This window comes from Triticum urartu, chromosome 5A, assembly GCF_056163025.1.
Source record: "Triticum urartu cultivar PI428250 chromosome 5A, HENAU_Tu73, whole genome shotgun sequence".
Lineage (NCBI taxonomy): Eukaryota > Viridiplantae > Streptophyta > Magnoliopsida > Poales > Poaceae > Triticum > Triticum urartu.
The window spans coordinates 252,269,792-252,288,835 of NC_141877.1; the positions used below are offsets into that span (position 1 = coordinate 252,269,792).

Genomic DNA, 19,044 nt, shown 5'->3' on the forward strand with positions numbered 1-19,044 from the left:
TACACAACGAAGCCATCTCTTTCCCATGGTGATTTGGTATTCGATCCGACGTTGAATCTTTCCCAGGGGGGGTGATGCGGAGCAACCTACGGACATCACCATGTCAAGAGTTTGTTTGGCAAGTGACACGTTCGACATCTACTTCACCTACACAAAGGTGAATCATCTCCTTTACGCGTGTTCACTTGACCCCTTCGACGATGGTATACTACTTGACACTCCACTCGTGTGCATGCATAGGTATTATCAGAGCTTCACGGACGAGGAGTGCAAGCGCCAAGGATCACCTACACCATTCGCGAGGGAAGCGTGGAAGCGAAGACGGAAGAAACGGAGCTGCTACAAGCTACAGCCACCGGACGTCCGGACGCCACCGGACGTCCGGACGCCACCGGACATCCGGTACCTGATGCAGCCCAGACGCTAGAAGAGCTACATCCGACGAGCCCTACAGTGGCCGGACGACCGACGACCACCGGACGTCCGACGAGTCCCAGCGACCAGACGACCGACGCCCATCGGAAATCCGATGCCACCTGTCCAGAGCCAAAAACGTCGGAAGTCCAACGCCCTCCAGACGTCTGGACCCCCGCGAGCCTCCAGACGACCGACATCCTCCAGATGACCGGCACCTGCACGCGCACAGCCGGGCCAGAGGCCCATGTAACCCCTCCTCACTTACCCCTTCGTGGGCTAGCCTATATATACTCCTTCCCCTTCCTCTAGTTAGGGTAGCAAATATGATAGCTCATTTGTATGTGAGCTTTGCTCCTACCGTCTCCTCTTGAGAGAGAGAGAGAGAGACCACTCCCATGGAGTTCAAGACCTCCATGTGAGCATGTGAGAAGATCCCGAGGGATTCAAGACCCCCGTGTGGCAAGGATCTACCTAGATCATCAAGACCCCATCTCCTTTGGATTTGGGATGAACTTTACCATGTACCTTTCCCTTTGTTGTTCATGTACCTTGTGGATCTTGTGTGTTTGATTGTCTAGTGGATGTGTGATTGAACTTGTTCTTGAGTGTTTTCCCTTGTGATTTCTCTATGTTCTTCCCCGTGTTCTTCGAGGGAATCCACTCCAATCGTGAAATATCGGCCAAAACCGGGTCTAGCCCCGTATGACTAATGGTCAAGTCTTTTGCACTAGTCGGTCTCACCGAGATTTTCATGTCGGTGTCACCGAGTTGGGTAAAAGACTTGTAATAGTTGGATTTTTGGTGCTGCCTATTTATACCGCTCCACCACCAGCTACTCTCTAGGAGAACCATTAGAACGAAACATAACTTCCACTAGTCATTTTCTGACAAGAGAACCACCTACTCATGTGTTGAGATCAATAGATTCCAATCCAACCATTTGAACCTTGATTTCTAGCCTTCCCCGAGTTGCTTTCCATTCAATCCCCTATCTTACCAAAGTCAAATCTGTGAGAGAGTGTTTGAGTGTTGGGGAGACTATCATTTGAAGCACAAGAGGAAGGAGTTCATCATCAACAACACCGTCTATTACCTTTTGGAGAGTGGTGTCTCCTAGACTGGTTAGGTGTCACTTGGGAGCCTCCAAGATGTGGAGTTGAACCAAGGAGTTTGTAAGGGCAAGGACATCGCCTACTTCATGAAGATCTACCCAAGTGAAGCTAGTCCTTCGTGGACGTAAGCCATGATGGAATAGGCAACGTTGCTTCTTCGTGGACACTTCGTAGGTGGAGCCCTCTGTGGACTCGACCATTACCCTCCATGGGTTGAAGTCTCTATCAACATGGACATACAATGACACCGCATATGGGAACCACGCCAAAAATCATCGTGTCTTCATTGCGTTTGAAATCTCCTATCCCTGCACAACTATTATGTTGATATGCAAAGTCTTTAATTTCCGCTGCACAACTATTAGACTTGCATGTGTAGGGTGTATTTGACTTGGTAGAATTGCTAAAACTTGCCTACAACTTAAATTGGGAAAAGGATAACTTTTATTTGGCCAAGTAGTCTAATCACCCCCCTCTAGACATACTTTCGGTCCTACATTCACTTATGTATGCCGTGGTTTGTTCTCGAAAGGATTTATCATATGCATTGAGTGTTGTCAGTAGATACATGGCTAATCCTGAAAAAGAGCATTGGAAAGCAGTTGAGTGGATTTTTAGATACCTACGAGGTACTTCTAATGCTTATTTACAGTTTGGAAAAACTAGAGATGGACTTGTTAGTTTTATCGATTCTGATTTTGCTGATGATTTGGATAAGAGAAGATCACTCACAGGTTATGTTTTCACCATTAGTGGTTGTGTTGTGAGTTGGAGATCAACTTTGCGGTCTATTATGGCTTGTTCCACTACGGATGCCGAGTATATGGCTATTTCTGAGGCATGCAAAGAAGCTATCCGATTGAGAGGTTTGTATGTTGAGTTTTGTGAAGATTCATCTTGCCCTACCATATTTTCTGACAGTTAAAGTGCCATATGTCTTACAAAAATCCAATGTATCATGAGAGAACGAAGCACATTGATGTCAAATTTCACTATATTCAAGACGTTATTGTTGAAGGTTATTTCAAGGTATGCAAGATAAGTACTCATGATAATCCTGCAGATATGATGACGAAGTCAGTTCCTACGAATAAGTTTGAGCTTTGCTCAGGCCTAGTTGATATTTCTCACTAGTCCTATGGACTTTGACGCACAAAGTGTTTATGCTGATTTGGGTGGAGTTATTTACTTTTTTCAACTACTGGAGGGAATTTGGCTCAAGGATGAGATTGTTAAATTGTGATCCAAATTCTATCGTGTTGGACTAGACGTAGTACAAACGGTGTGGGGGCGTTGCGCTGATGTCGATGCGTATGAGTCCTCCAAGGACTCTTATGTACTGCCCTCATCTATACCCCATGTAGTCGCATCTAAAGACGGTATATCGTCTCGTGCTTGTAATACTCCTCCATCATAGTGAATTGCGCCTTCGTGCATCCGTGGTTCTTTTCCCATAAGAGTTTTCCACGTTAAATCTGAGTCTCGTGTCTCGTTTGATTCTCGTTTTATCTAACAGTGAACATGCCAGCGCGAAGAGACGAAGCCGCATATGACAGAACCGTGAGCTCGTAAGCGGCGCCCTCAGGAAGGGTACAACATTAGAGTGTCGTCACCGCCCGATCTGAGGATCAGGGTTTCCCTGGAGCAACACGATGGGCAATGAGGGTCGTCGTTGTGCCTTCCAAAAGGGCACAAAAATCATCGCTGCCGGCCTGCCTGAAGGCAGAACAAATTTTCATGCCGGCCCACACACATCGCCTCCGACATTGGTATGACCGCCGCACCACCGCCATCGAACGTCACACCCCGGCACCACGCCACCACACGGCCATGGCCACCAGGCAGCACCTGAGCAACGAGCTCCACCCACGAGACCCACGCTCCCACCACGAGACTTGGCACCCTGGTATCCAAGACCAACCCAACCCCCTCAACATGGTCCACTGACGTACCGCACCACCTTGCCGCCTGCCGCGGGGAGGCAAAGGCGGCTAGGCACCGCCTCTACCCGTCGCGCTGCTATGCCGCCCGGTGCCAGTGCCACGCTCCGGTCCAGGGAGCCGCCCCGCGCCAGCGCTTACGTAGCAGGAGGACTCAGAGGGCCTACCGCCGCCGACGGCCCGACCGCGCCCTCGGGCGGCAGCAAGGGAGGGGGGAAGGGCGAGGAGCTAAGGGCGGCAGCGAGGGAGGGGGGGAAGGGCGAGGAGCTAAGGGCGGCGCCGATTTAGGGTTTGACCCAGTTGCCTCGCAGGAGCGGCGAGGGGGGTGGAAAGGGAAGAGAAGGGGTCAGCAGTCCCACTCACTTTGAGAGGGAAAGGAATTTACAATGACATTTGATATCATGAAGAATATATAGAAAAGGTATGGAGCTGTGTACTATGCTTAATGGGCAGCATCAGTTCCTTTGCAAGAGTAACAATATCACTATTTTATACTCTGCTAAATAAGCTCAACAAACTTTAGGAACCAGGATCTCACCATTACAGTACCTTAGAATAACAAGCTCCATAGAATTTGTACCAAATATCCACAAAGACCGCAAGTATGAAGAAAATGAAGCATGGCAGAAGAAATAATAACTTGAAATTTGGGATTCAGAGTCCATCTCCATCATATGTTGCCCATCTTTCAATGATAACCTCAAACTCGTTATCCCTTTTCCTGACCTGCGATGTGAAAAGGCATCAACTAATGCTTTACAACATTTACCTTAAGTTCTTACATGGACAGAAGTGCTAGAGATACAAAAGTTTTGCTTCACTAAAGAATGGTCCTCTGAACTAAATAATCATCTAGATAATTTCATTAATCTATCTATAGACTCAACATTAGAACACTCTAGCTCGAAATTGCAAATTGTACAACGGTATAAAAGTCATAGTTCAAAATAAAATTCACAGGAAAAGCAAACTTGAAAACTGTCAGTCTTCTGCCGTGCCATGAAATTTATCACGTCAACAAAACTGCACAGGCATGTTAATAGATATTACCTCAACTAGTGGCTTCTTGCCATGAAGTAGCATATCGACACTCCTCTCAGTCTGCACAAGAAAAGAATACCACATCAAATTGAGTACATTTATTCTTGAAAAATATATGATTGGATTTCATTCAGGTAGCTTCCTAAGTTTTAAGATTTTCCTTAGTTGCTAGAAAATAAGAAGAGCAATGCAGTAACAATCAGTGGTAGAAATTCAGCAAGGATCATTTGTAATACCTTCAGGCCACACAAATGAAGATATAGTAATGCAACTTTACACCAAACTTGAAGGCTTTGTTGTTGTCGTTGTTGAAGGTTGTAGAAGTGCATCCTCTAGCCAATGCAACCAAAAGACCAATCTAATGGAAGAGACTAGACAATACATTTATACGTCAACACTCCCCCTCACGTGTGGCTCCCTCAGGCCTAAACGTGGACCGAAAGTGGGTTGCAATTTAATTGCACCAGCCGGGTCTTGAACACAAGACCTCTTGGCTCTGATACCACGTAGAAGTGCATGCTCTAGCCAATGCAACCAAAAGACCGATCTAATGGAAGAGACTAGGCAATACATTTATACGTCAACAAAGGTATTACAAATGATCAATGTGATACAGACTAAAGATAGAACTGCTGAAGCAAAACCATGAATTGGGATATGTATGACCGCCATGGAATTTGGTGCTCTTGTACCCGCGCCCCCCCCCCCCCCCCCCCCCCATTAATTCTTACTCTTCCAAAGAATCCCACTAACACATACATCATGATCTTAAAGTGATGAGATATATTATAGTTTATCAACATGCAAGTCTGATACTTGTTCATGGTTTCCTCTACAGTTCTAGACACAGCATTGCATTCTATGTTGCACAAAACTGAAAAAGCATATATTCATGTTCTTTGACCATTTAAAATAAGCAGGAAATATGCATACCCGATGAGTGACCCAATAGTGTCGCTCCCTCATCTCAATAAGAAAAGGAAATGTTGGAGGGGCCTTCCGCTCCAGTATACTTTTTTGAGTACGTCGTGCACGTGCTTCCTCATCGCCAAGAGTGACAGTTTCTACTCCTCCAACCTGATTTTTCAACAAATAACAATTGGTATATTTATTTGAAGGTGGATGAAAATCTCTTCCTTCTTTAAAATATTTGAACTTTGCATCTAAAAAGCATGGCTGTAAGAAGTTTTAGTAGGACAATGGCATGACGTTATCTTCACTATCCATCTTCGACCAATAATGTTGGACAAATATCTGGGATAAGTATAAGCTATCATACCTAAAGATAGAAGAAGGTGAACTACTTATGAGAGAACAAGCTCAAGTTTGGCATTTCTGATACCATGTGAAATTTCTGCAATAAAAGGGTGTGGTGTGTATCTAAGCAAAGTTACGAGGATAATAATGTAACTTTATGAGAATAATGGCATACCAAGTCAGATAAAACTGGATTCTTTATGATGTTTGCAAGCCTTTCTCCATGGGCAGTACCAATAAGCATTACACCCCTTTCTGCAATTGACCGACAGGCTTGCGCCTCTGCCTCAGTTCCAATCTCGTCTACAATGACCACCTCAGGCATATGGTTTTCAACTGCTTCAATCATCACTCTATGTTGCATTGATGGTTCAGGTACTTGCATTCTTCTTGCGCCACCAATTGCAGCATGAGGAATGTCCCCATCCCCACCAATCTCATTACTTGTATCTACAATTACCTGCCCTACACATCAATGGACCCATAGAACGTGTTAGGAATTATATATAAGGAAACAGAACCATAATAAAAAAGCTACAAGATTGTAACATTGTTTAATATACCACCCTTTTCTGGAACTCGTCCGCTAAAACACGTGCAATTTCACGCATAACAGTAGTCTTGCCAACCCCAGGTCTGTCCAAACAAAACTGTTAGTAAAATATCAAACTGAATTGGAATACAATGCTGAATTAAATTGTTCCAGAGCTCTGAAAGATTATGGACGCACAACATCAGACATCAATAAAATACGTGCTATGCAGAATAAAGCATAGCACTAGAACATATCTGAAACTATAGAGGTGTATCCGAATAGCTAATCTGAAACAATATTGATTCCATAATTTTATTTAATCTAACCAAAGATTCAAGGACCCATTAAGCTCTGAACAAAATGGTTTTCAAAGTTTAAAGAAACCGCATCCTGCTTTACTAGAACATCTTGGCTCTACAATTTGAGAGATTACTTAATAATGAATTTTTTTTTGAACGGTCACGGGGGGGGGGGGGCTTCCCCACCTGAATATATTACCACTCAAAGGAGGTCGGAGAAATACAACAGTAGTATTGTTACAAATTCAGCTAGAAGGGATTGCAGAGGAGAGGAAGTGTAGCCACTGCCTAGCATAGTTACTGTCCTCATGTTTTTTGAACCGGAAAACCCAGAGAGAGAAGTCTGTCCTCATTACTTAATAACGATAATGATATGAATTTAGTCCCGGAGCATTCTGGAACCTTTGAACTAAATTACTGTAGTTTCTTGAAATACTGAAAGCTCTGCCATTAGTATCTGTTCTGAGAATAGGTGAACTTTTGAACTTTTAAGAAAATAAATAAAGTGAACACGTAGAGCCCCAGGGGCCAATACTTGGCTAACCACACTTATTGTGGTTGCCAAAGTCACACGCCACACTAAAGGCCAACGTTGCCTAAAATATTAGCCTGTGAGAGGTGGGACAAGAGGATATATAAGTGGGGCATATGCCATAGCTGTATTTATAACCAAATACTTGCCATGAAAAAGTCAAACCTGGCGCAAAAAAGTGTGGTAAAACATGGCAGCAACCTAAGCATGCCCCTATGGATGTTTTGTATCTGAGGACACAATCGTTTTCTTTAAGCCTAAAAAAACACTTGTATCTGAGATTCTGAGGACACAATCGTGATCTTCCTCGTATCTCATATAGCAGATTACATGAGATCTACACAAGGAAATAATCACCAATTAAAATCCTAACCATAATGACCTGATTTCACTAATTACGGCAGATACTAGGTATGGAAAGGGATAACAGACACTAATCACAGGTAGTATGTTTGCCTAACACCTAGGCTTCTATTAATCTGACATTATTAGTAGATAAAAACCATTTGCCTCTTCGTTAAGGAAACCATCTACATGTTCCTGAATAAAATGTATTTTAATGTTGTAATCCTGTTAGCATCTCCATGAACTGAGCAATAATGGAACATGAAACATTTACAAACTTGTTTTACATCTTCAAATTGATAAAAAAAATCCAAATTGTTGATGCATAGAGGAGACATACCTTCCCAAAAACAGAATGCTCTCTTTGTAGTTTAAAAGATCACGGACCATATCAACATGCCCATTGACGGCACGGCCAACTCGACAGGTCAAACCAACAACCATTCCTTTTCTACTCCTTATTGCAGATATTCTATGCAATGTACCTTCAATTCCTGCACGGTTGTCACCTCCAAATTCTCCAACAGCTCTCTGAGCTTCCTCCAACTCTAGCTGTGAAATCTGTCAGATTAACAAGGCAAATCAAAAGAACAGGAAATGTTTGTTGCGAACACATGTACTCTGCTTAGGATGGCAGTTTTGCCCATGGGTATGGGTACCCTACCACAAAACAGCGGACATGGATGAGACTTTGGAAGATTTTATAGTTTGTGCACATGGGTATGGGTATCCATACCCACAAAATATGTGGGTAGGGCATGGGTATGAAATTTTACCCATGGGTAACCCAATGGATACCCAGAATAAAAAAAATGAAAATTGCTCCTATGACATGTAGGGTCAACATCCAACTCCTATAGTCCAATCCCAAATCCCTTATTCCATAAACCAGCCATAGCTCATAGGCCCGCAACCACCAGCTCACCAGTCCTCCTATGTCCTTTGTGACTGCTCAAAACAACGAGATCTCGACTCATCGCCACCAGACTCTTGTCCAACTCTCGATCCAGCCATTCCAGGTTCCAATCGCTGCCTCCCACTATGCTGGGCTTCCACCAATCGTTGCTCTTACTCCCTTGCCGCCTCCAAGAGGCCACCCACCGGAGGAGGTTGTGTAGGTGCTAGAATGCTCTCCCATCATCACTTTAATTTTAGATTCATTTCTTTACTTCGTCAAAATGTAAATATTACATATTATACCCACTAGATACCCATTGGGCATAGGATACCCAATGGGTATGGGCATGGGTTTCAGTTTTATGCCCATGGGTATTGAAGTGGGTGGGTACAGAAAGTTTCTGCGGGTATGGATTTGGGCAGAAGGGGGTTGTACCCGCCCATACCCTACCCATTGCCATCTCTCTGCTAGCAAGTAGATGATTTGGCCTAGTTGCCTTGCATCGAACTTAATAAAATTATGGGTAGAGTAATTACTAATACATAATTCTGACATAATCGATATGAGAATAAAACCAACCACACTGTGATGAAAGAATATGTGTGACTCTATTGTAACTCTTTTATTTCATGGTATGATTTCATTTAATAATATTGTTAACACAAGTATAAAAACAGGAATCAAATATAATATTGCAAAATTAGAATTATCCTACTGTTTTTTAAGAATTAACTTACAGTTGCATACCTCGTTATCCCGTAGATACTGGCCACCAGAATTACCAAGGAAACGTGCCTCGGGTCGTCTCCCCAAATCTAGAATAACCTAATTCACTACTCATCAGTTGCGATAGTTTATGCTAATTAAATTATTTCAAAGGAATATTCAAATATGATCGTCTCAAGAGTGGTTGACGCAGACAGAGGTTGAGACAAGTTCAACTTTTTACCTCCAACAGCTGGTCCCTTCTAGGTTCATTCTGCAGATTATCTCGTAAATCCCTAGGTAGAATCTGAAAAGGATCGATTCATATCTCATATGTTACCCAGTTTATACACAACTAGACAAAATATGCACCAATTTAAGCGTCAGGTTTAAATCTAAAAGATTGTGGCGTCGTCTTAAAATACCTTCAAAGATCAAATTGTTCCTTTGGTTTCTATGCCGAAAGTCATCCTTACTAAGGACAATCTGATTAAACATATGTGGCAAGGGGGACAAGCAACGTAGCTTCTTTCATAAATAGGATACCATCCAATATCTCTTTTCCGATTGTTGTCCGGCTCGTATTGCATGGTGAGCTGTGTATTTAGCCTTTAATAGCCTTTAATATCACCCCATTTTGTACCTACACAGACAACGAAGCTTTTTCCCTCCACGTCCCAGGCTACGGCCCGGGTAGCCAGGGGTCTGTGATGCAGAGCATCCCACGTTCATCCTCATGTACACTCCGACTACTCTCCAAGCCCCAAGGATACATAAGATGAGACCTCGACTATACACCATTGGACACAAGGTGAACTCGCTCCTCTTCGAACCATCACTTTCCATATGTGAGACATGGCTACTACCATTGGACACAAGGTAAACGACTTTGCAGCATAGAATTGTGATGGACATAAGATCATGTTTTGTATTAAAACAGGTTCGGCGCGTAGCAGTCAGGGGCAGACCTACAGTCAACCTACAAGGGTCCACAGAGCACCGGGTACACCTTTTAATTTCCTCTTGACATGGCCTATGTTTACATGCATGTGACATCTGATGCTCAAGCTCATCGATGCACATCCCTATGGCGGTGCACCCCTGTCACCTTTGCTCTAGGCCCACCCCGAGAGCAGTAACATCTATATCTATATCTATACCTACTAATAAAGCAAGGTGTGTTTCTCCGCTTTTTTCATCCGTTCACCAACGAAAAGATTTTTCTTTTATCCGAGGTGGTACTAATTTTTTTTGCTTTCGTGTGCTAGAAAAGAAAAACGGGTTGTCCAGATTTCGTACTTGGGTCGGGCATTGAGGCCCAGTGCAGCAAGGCCACTTATTTTCGAAATCACTAATTAAGGAGTACTCGTTGCAAAGAGCACTCCACTTTCCCAGGTCACGACAAGTGGCGCACATGCAGCGCGCCACTTGTCGCAACCTGGGAGTTTTCCCTTTTTTCATAGATCCGTTTATTCAAAACGTTTTATCTCTTAAACCGTGCGTCCAAATCTCGAACCGTTTTCACCGTTGGATTCCTCGCGTCGAGATCTTCAAAACTAGATCCCATGTTGATAGGTTTTGACGAACTTTTTTTTCACGAAAAAACCGGATGAAAAAAACCGAGCGAAAAAACCGGACCGGAAGCATGGTTTTTTTTTCCTTTCCGAAAGAGGCACATCCGTGCCTCTCGCGAAATCACAACCGTGCCTCTCATGGAAGCAAAACCGTGACTCTCGTGGAAGGAAAAAAACAGAAAACGCGTTTTTTTTTCGTTTCCGAGAGGCACGGCCGTGACTCTCGCGAAAGCACAACCGTGCCTCTCGCGAAAGCAAAACCGTGACTCTCGCGAAAGAAAAAAAAAACAGAAAACGCGTATTTTTTCCCTTTCCGAGAGGCACGACCGTGACTTTCGCGAAAGCACGACCGTGCCTCTCGCGGAAGCAAAACCGTGACTCTCCCGAAAGAAAAAAAACAAAAAACACGTTTTGTTTTTCCCTTTCCGAGAGGCACGGCCGTGACTCTCGCGAAAGTACAACCGTGCCTCTCGCGGAAGCAAAACCGTGACTCTCGCAAAAGAAAGAAAAAAAACAGAAAACGCGTTTTTTTTCATTTCCGAAAGGCACAGCCGTGACTCTTGCTAAAGCACAACCATGCCTCTCGCGGAAGAAAAACCGTGACTTTCGCGAAAGGAAAAAAAAAGAAAACGCGTTTTTTCGCACAAAAAAACGAAAAAAAAATCTGATCGAAAAGCTAAGAAAGACCGGGGGAAACCAAAACGTCGAAAAAACTGGAAAAAACCGTTTAAAAAGCCGAAAACACGTGCGGAAAAATAAAAAAACAAAATCTGAAGGGAGCGTCCAAAGCGCGACACGTGGCAAATGGCTGAGAGCGCGCCAAGTGGCGCTGATCGTTGCGAGGCTCCCGAAGGAGCGCTCGTTAACTAGTTGCTCCCACTTATTTTCCTACGCAAACAACTGGCAGAACCCTATTTACCGCACAGAGCGTCAAATACCCAAAGTTTCACACAAGTCGCCTAATACTGGGCCGGCCAATTTTCGCTTTATCCTGTATTCTGTCTTTTTTTCCTTTCTTTTTCTTTTTCTTTCCTAATTATTTTTACGTTTTACCCTTCAAAGTTTAATTTCGTTTTTTTCTTTTCTAATAAATTCGAAATTTTCAAAAAACCTCAGAATTTTAATTTTTGGTTCAAGTTATCGATAAATATTCAAATGTCTAAAAAACAATTGTTTTATAAAAGTTCAGAACTTTGTTTTTGTTCTGAAATTTGTTCAAAATAAAACAAAAGTTCCCAATTTTTCAAAAAATGTTTATATTTTATGCAATTATTCAAAATTTCCAATGTTTCTTTTTGCATTTAGAAAAATGTTTCAAATTTAAAAATGTTTTTTCTGTGAAATGGTTACAAAATTAAAATAATTTTCTTAATTGAAAAAACATTTTCAAAAACTTTCTGAATGTTCAAAACATATTACCATTTAAAAAAAATTGTTCACTAATTCAAAAAATGTTCAGTTTATTATAAAAGGTTCATGTTTTCAGAATTTTTTTTGTGAATTTAGGAAAATATATTCCAATTTAAAATTTTGCTCATGTCTTTTGAGAATATTCAGAATTTTCAAAAACTGTTTGAAATTTCAAAAAATGTTCATGTTTCAAAGAATATACGCAAATTCATTCTTTTTTTTATGATAGGTTTAAAAAATTAAAATATGTTTCAAATCTGATGCTGCATTATGTTCTTACATATCCGCGCTTGCCATTGGTCAATAGAACGTGTTTGTTCAACTAGCTAGCAGCATGTCATCGAGTCTTTGATTTATGTGCTACAATTAGTAATACATTTGGTTACGCTGTGATAGGAGACGCCGACCAACCCCACTACTATCAAGATCTCATCGGCCAAACATGACCCACGAGAAGACCGCAGCTCCTAGCTCTGTCGGCCACCGCTACGGAGACTATTTTCGGAGGACACATCATTTCTCTCCCATTGCTTGTCGTAATAAATATCTCCCGTTGCAACGCACGGGCATATGCGCTAGTTACTCTTAAAGAAATAATAGCACTTATCCTTGGCCCTTTTAGGCATGGTCTTGTCCCAATGCTCAGGTATCATAATATCTGCAACTGGAAGTCATCCTCCACTGTTCAGAAATTTCCTCAAACTAAAGCAGATTCTTTTAATTATACAGACAATTGAAACAAACCAAGCAGCATAAAAGATTTGAAACATCAGTAACATAGCTCTTAAATAACTGGTAGAGGCCCAATTTGTTACAATTTTTAGGCAGGGTCCCAATTTATTACTACTGCTAGACCTCTACCGACACTTCATAACATGTATTGTGTCAGCGACCCAGTTGCTGCTACTACACCAAGCGCCCAGAATGCTGCCATGGCAGCCAACCAAGCAGCTAACAGCGCTGCCATGGCAGCCAACCTAACTGCATCCACCAATCAGGGCGAGGGGCGCGTCATCGGTCGTCCACGTCGGATCGTGCAGCCCAATCGCAAGTATGTGGGCCCCGCGTGGACCAACGCTACTTAAGGAAGGGAAGGCCAAGGGAAGAGACATCCGGGCTTGGATCAGGAACACGGCATGACACGGCATCCACCTACTTTCCCCTTTCTTCTTTCTCTGCAAGCTGTAATCGAGAGAGACTCGTTTGTATCCCCAAATCTGTAGCTGTGTATGAGAAATACCATGAGCATGATCTAGATCCTAACATCGTGGTATCAGAGACCAACCACCACCCTCCCGCCGTCCCTCCGCCACACCACAGTTCATCAACGTCAAATCTGGAGACCCGTCGTCAACACCAATCTCGCGCCGCGCTCATCTCAAGGATGGATCCCGAACTGCGCGCATACCTCGATCGGTTGGACTCCAACGCCAACGAACGCGCGGCCGCCGCCGAGACCAAGTCCAACGAACGCCGCCGCCGCAGACGCCAAGACCAACTCCATCCTCAAGGCGCTCGATGCACAAACCGAGCGGATCGATGCTCTGGCCGCCTGGAGACCAGAGCTTGAAGCCCGCTTCGCTAAGCTGGAGCTCTCCGTCGCCGCGTTGCAGGCTGCGTCACCTGCGGCCCCGGCCTCTCCTGGTGGAACGCCGTCGCCGCCGCCCCTCTTCACGGCGCCCGGCGAATTCCACGGGCAAACTAGCCACGGCGTGACGCATCTTCCCGAAGGATCCCCGTAGGTGACCAGGGAGTCACCGGCGGCCCCTCCGGTCACGGGTACGGTCGCCATCCCCCCTACCTTATCTGCACCGATCCTCACAGCCATGGGTCACCAACCGCCGACCATGTCGTTTCCTATTTTTTCGGGCGACAATCCTCAGCTGTGGCGGACACTTTGCGAGCAATACTTCACCATGTTCGCTGTCCATGAATCCTATTGGGTTTCAATGGCCGTTCTGCACTTCTCCGGCACTGCAGCCATCTGGTTGCAGTCCGTTCAGAAACGCATCAGTAACATGGGGTGGGAGCAATTTACAACTCTGCTTTCCACTCGATTTGGCTGAGACAAGCACCAGATGCTGCTTAGGCAATTTTACGCCATTAAACAACATACCTCTGTTGCTGATTTCATTGAGCGTTTTGAGACTCTGATGCATCACCTGATTTCATACTCTGAACTAACTCACCCGCACTTCTTTTTGACGCGATTTGTGGAGGGCCTTCGACCGGATATTCGGGCGGTGGTCCTGCTCCAACGCCCTCCTGATCTCGACACCGCATGCTCGCTGGCCCTGCTTCAGGAGGAAGTGGCCGACGGCGAGGCTCTCCTTCAGAGCAGCAAAGGGAAGATGCAGTCATTCAGTTCTCAATACAAGGCCACACCAAGCCCAATTCCTGCTCAACCATATTTCAGTCGTCCACCCGCACCCACAGTAATTGCAGAGGATCGACGAGGTACTGATGCAGCCAGAGCAACGGGTGATAACAGTAAGATCAGCACACTCAGGGCCTTTACGCGTGCTCGTGGCCTTTGTTTTAAGTGTGGAGAAAGGTGGGGTAAGGATCATACTTGTCCGAACACCGTTCAAATCCATGTGGTTGAAGAACTATTGGACATGATCACAAATACAGAAGGCAGTGACAATTCCGTCCCAATTTCACCAGAGAGTAATGAAGACAATTTATGTACACTGTTTCGCCAAGCAATTGATGGATCCTCCGACCCCAATGTGATGCAGATTCAGGCTTGGCTCCAGGACAGAGAGATGCTTCTGTTAGTTGATTCTGGAAGTTCCTCTTCATTTGTGGACACTCGAGTTGCGGCTAAGTTACAAGGCCAAACTGCACTTCCAAAACCATGCAGAGTTAAAGTGGCTGATGGGGCAATTATTCAGTGCAATCAGTACATTCCTCGTTGTGCTTGGTTTACACAGGGCCATGAATTTTGTACTGATTTTAAGATCATTTCTCTGGGGGCTTATGACGCCATCCTTGGCATGGACTGTCTCAGAAAACACAGCCCAATGAAGGTTGATTGGGAAGCCCAACACCTGTCTGTAACAACACCCACAGGAGCTGTAGAGATCCAGGGAATTCCTGCTGTACAACAACAATGTTCAGTCATCTCTGCTTCTGAACTTCTAAAAACTTGCAAGCAAGGTTCAGTTGCCTATGTGGTTCACTTGGCTACCTTATCTAAAGAAGGTGTTGCCGACACTCCAATCCCCACTGACATTCTCCGTGTTCTGGAGCAGTTCACAGATGTGTTCGAGGAACCAACTTCACTACCTCCAAGAAGGGCTTGCGACCATCGGATACCACTCATCACAGGGGCTCAACCGGTTAACTTGAGACCTTACCGATACAAACCAGAGCTCAAAACGGAGATTGAGCGACAGGTTCAGGAACTACTAGACGCCGGCATTATTCAGAGAAGCAACAGTCCATTTTCCTCTCCAGCTTTGCTCGTTAAGAAGAAGGATGGTTCCTAGCGTCTCTGTGTGGATTACCGCTGCCTCAATTCCATGACGGTTGTGAGCAAATACCCAGTTCCGGTAATAGATGAGCTCCTTGATGAACTTCGAGGGGCGCAATGGTTCTCAAAATTAGATCTGCGTGCTGGCTATCATCAGATCCGTTTAGCCGAAGGGGAAGAATATAAAACAGCTTTCCAAACACACTCGGGCCATTGGGAATACCGTGTCATGCCGTTTGGGGTTGCTGCAGGACCAGCAACCTTCAATGGGGCCATGAACATTACTCTCAAGTCAGTGAACAGAGTATGTGTTGTGGACTTCTTTGACGACATCTTGGTTTTTAGTAAAACTCTCCGCGAGCACAAGCAACACCTCACTCAAGTTCTGCAATTGCTCCGTGCTGATCAGTGGAAGGTGAAGCAATCCAAGTGTTCTTTCGGCCAACAACAGATCACTTACCTCGGACATATGATCAGTGCAAAAGGTGTCGCAACTGATCCCAGTAAGATCCGCACGATCGAAAAGTGGCCAACACCTACATCCGCAAAAGAAGTCCGGAGTTTCCTCGGGCTAGCAGGATATTACCACAAATTTGTCAAACATTTTGGTATCATAGCTCGCCCACTATTCAACCTACTCAAGAAGAACCAACCCTTCCTCTAGACATCTGAAACTAACACTGCTTTTCATCTGTTACAACAAAGTTTGATTTCTACTCCGGTGCTTCAGTTACCAGACTTCTCGCAACCATTCATGATTGACACGGATGCCTGTGACTATGGAGTAGGGGCGGTCTTACACCAAGGAGGTCACCCCATAGCTTACATGAGCAAACCATTAGGCCCCAAAAACCGTGGCCTCTCGATTTATGAAAAAGAATGTCATGCTATACTGATGGCTGTCGAACAGTGGCGACCATACCTGCAGACAACGGATTTCACTGTCAAAACAGATCAACGCAGCTTAGTTCACTTGGATGATCAACGTTTATCTACTCCTTGGCAGCAAAAGGCATTCACTAAACTACTCGGTTTGCGGTACAAAATCTGCTATCGACCGGGGACAACCAACAGTGCTGTTGATGCTCTATCACGCCGTGGACACCCTGAAGTTCAACTAACCGCAATTTCTGAATGCAAACCTGCTTGGTTAGAGGATGTCGTCGCCAGTTACACCAACAACATTCAAGTTCAGAAGATCTTTGCCAAATTAGCAAACCAACCAGATCCCAAGCAACGGTTCTTTGTCCAGAACGGCTTGCTTTATTTCCGGAACAGACTGTGGCTTGGTGGAGGTCCTGAACTTCAACAGAAAATCATGCGTGCGTTTCATGATAGCACGGTGGGCGGCCATTCAGGTTTTCCAGCAACATACCGCCGTTTGCGCCATCTCTTTGCTTGGCCCAAGATGAAGGAGCAAACCCGCCGCTATGTCCAAACTTGCTGCATTTGTCAACAAGCAAAACCTGAGCGCGTCAAGTATCCCGGGTTGTTGGAGCCTTTACCAGTACTGGAAGGAGCTTGGGAGGTCGTAACTATGGATTTCATCGACGGATTACCTCAATCCCACAAATACAACTGCATCCTCGTGGTGGTGGACAAATTCACCCGATATGCACATTTTCTTCCTCTCAGCCATCCTTTCACTGCGGCCAAAGTTGCTCACTCCTACCTTGACAATGTCTACAAGCTTCATGGACTACCTGCAACAATTGTCTCCGATCGAGACCCTGTCTTCACCAGCAAATTCTGGAAAGAACTTTTCCGCATCATTGGAACTGAACTAAATATGAGTACACCTTATCACCCCCAGACCGACGGGCAGACTGAACGAGTCAATCAATGCTTAGAGATCTACCTCCGGTGTTTCATCCACGCCTGTCCAAGCAAGTGGAGTCAATACTTAGCACTTGCAGAATTTTGGTACATTTCGAGTTATCATTCCGCCCTAAAAACATCACCATTTGCTGCTCTTTACGGCCACGAGCCTCGCCACTAGGGCATTGTTGCAGCCTCAACATGCAAAATTCCTGAACTCAAGGAATGGCTCGAGGAGCGCAAGATCATCCAGCAGGTTCTGAAACAACACCTTCACCGTGCACGCAACATCATGAAAGTTCAGGCTGACAGGAAACGCACTGACAGAACTTTCCAGCCAGGTGACTTAGTGTTCATCAAACTTCAACCGTATGTGCAAACCTCGGTCCAACGTCGAGCTAATCACAAACTGGCCTTCCGGTTCTTTGGACCCTTCAAGGTGCTGGCGGCCATCAATCCTGTTGCCTATAAACTGGAGCTACCAGCAGACTCAAAGGTGCACCTTGTATTTCACGTCTCTCGGCTTCGGCTAGCTCTTACCCCAGGCACAACAGCTTCATCGACTCTGCCACAACCCTCCGACATCGAGCTCACTCCAGTGGAGATCCTCACACGTCGCTGGCGCAAGACCCCTTCCGGTCGACGCGAACAACTACTGGTCCGCTGGTCTGATCCGGCCATCCTTGATGCCACCTGGGAATATGTTGTAGCACTGAAGGAGCGCTACCCTGATATTCCGGCTTGGGGGCAAGCCGAGACTCAAGAAGGGGGAGATGTCAGCGACCCAGTTGCTGCTACTACACCAAGCGCCCAGAATGCTGCCATGGCAGCCAACCCAACTGCATCCACCAATCAGGGCGAGGGGCGCGTCATCGGTCGTCCACGTCGGATCGTGCAGCCCAATCGCAAGTATGTGGGCCCCGCGTGGACCAACGCTACTTAAGGAAGGGAAGGCCAGGGGAGGAGACATCCGGGCTTGGATCAGGAACACGGCACGACACGGCATCCACCTACTTTCCCCTTTCTTCTTTCTCTGCAGGCTGTAATCGAGAGAGAGACTCGTGTGTATCCCCAAATCTGAAGCTGTGTATGAGAAATACCATGAGCATGATCTAGATCCTAACATATTGGTTGTTGCCACGGTCCTTTAAGAAATTTGATGTTTGTTTAAGCTTGTGCTTCTAGGAGCATAGAAGCACCAAAAGCTAAAGCTCCAACCCAAACAAAGAGGGCCTTAATTATTTCAGTGGAATAGAGGAAATTAACTAGCAGGTTAAAAGGGGTAAAGAATCGAAAGAGAAATGGACCTGCAGAAGCTCAGAGAGGTCGTCCTCAATGACGACGAAGCCCCCGCCGGCGACAGCCTCCGGGGCGCAGCGGGCGGTTCCGGCCCAGGCTCTGTGCGGCCGCCTGACGGGTGGCGGGGGTATGAGACTTGGGGTGGGTAGGAGGAAGATGAGGATTCGAGCGGGAGACGGGATCATGTTGTACAAACAACGGGTAACCGGAGAGCGCCGGCAGCGGCGGCGGTGACTGAGGCGAGGAAGGTGCGGTGTTCGTTACTTCTGCTGGATAATGGAGGCTTCGCGCGGTTTTGGTCGCTTATTATGTACTCCTATCTATATTTCGGGAAAATTTAAATAGCACATGTCTGTTAATCTTTCTAGCCCAAAACGAATGTCA

At 45.3% G+C, this 19,044-nt stretch overlaps 1 protein-coding gene and 1 pseudogene across 5 annotated transcripts; one reads left to right on the forward strand and one right to left on the reverse strand.

The window, feature by feature from the left end:
* Positions 1-3,868: 3,868 nt before the first annotated feature.
* LOC125508561 (P-loop containing nucleoside triphosphate hydrolases superfamily protein) lies at positions 3,869-18,964 on the reverse strand. 5 transcript variants are annotated; one of them, XR_015604408.1, is made up of 10 exons: positions 18,669-18,964; positions 9,326-9,388; positions 9,124-9,201; positions 7,819-8,039; positions 6,331-6,403; positions 5,943-6,227; positions 5,790-5,864; positions 5,444-5,587; positions 4,520-4,570; positions 3,869-4,195 (listed from the first exon to the last, which is right to left on the reverse strand). XR_015604408.1 is itself a non-coding variant. In XM_048673314.2 (9 exons), the coding sequence occupies exons 1-9, from the start codon at positions 18,843-18,845 to the stop codon at positions 4,124-4,126; spliced, it is 1,155 nt and encodes a 384-aa protein (XP_048529271.1). In that variant the 5' UTR covers positions 18,846-18,964; the 3' UTR covers positions 3,869-4,123. The 5 variants fall into 5 exon arrangements, 4 of the variants coding, with proteins under 4 accessions (XP_048529271.1, XP_048529270.1, XP_048529269.1 ...); XM_048673314.2 differs by lacking the exon at positions 5,790-5,864 and having other exon boundaries at positions 7,819-8,030; XM_048673313.2 differs by lacking the exon at positions 5,790-5,864 and having other exon boundaries at positions 6,334-6,403.
* On the forward strand, positions 12,998-15,559 carry LOC147970956 (uncharacterized; annotated as a pseudogene).
* Positions 18,965-19,044: the final 80 nt, after the last annotated feature.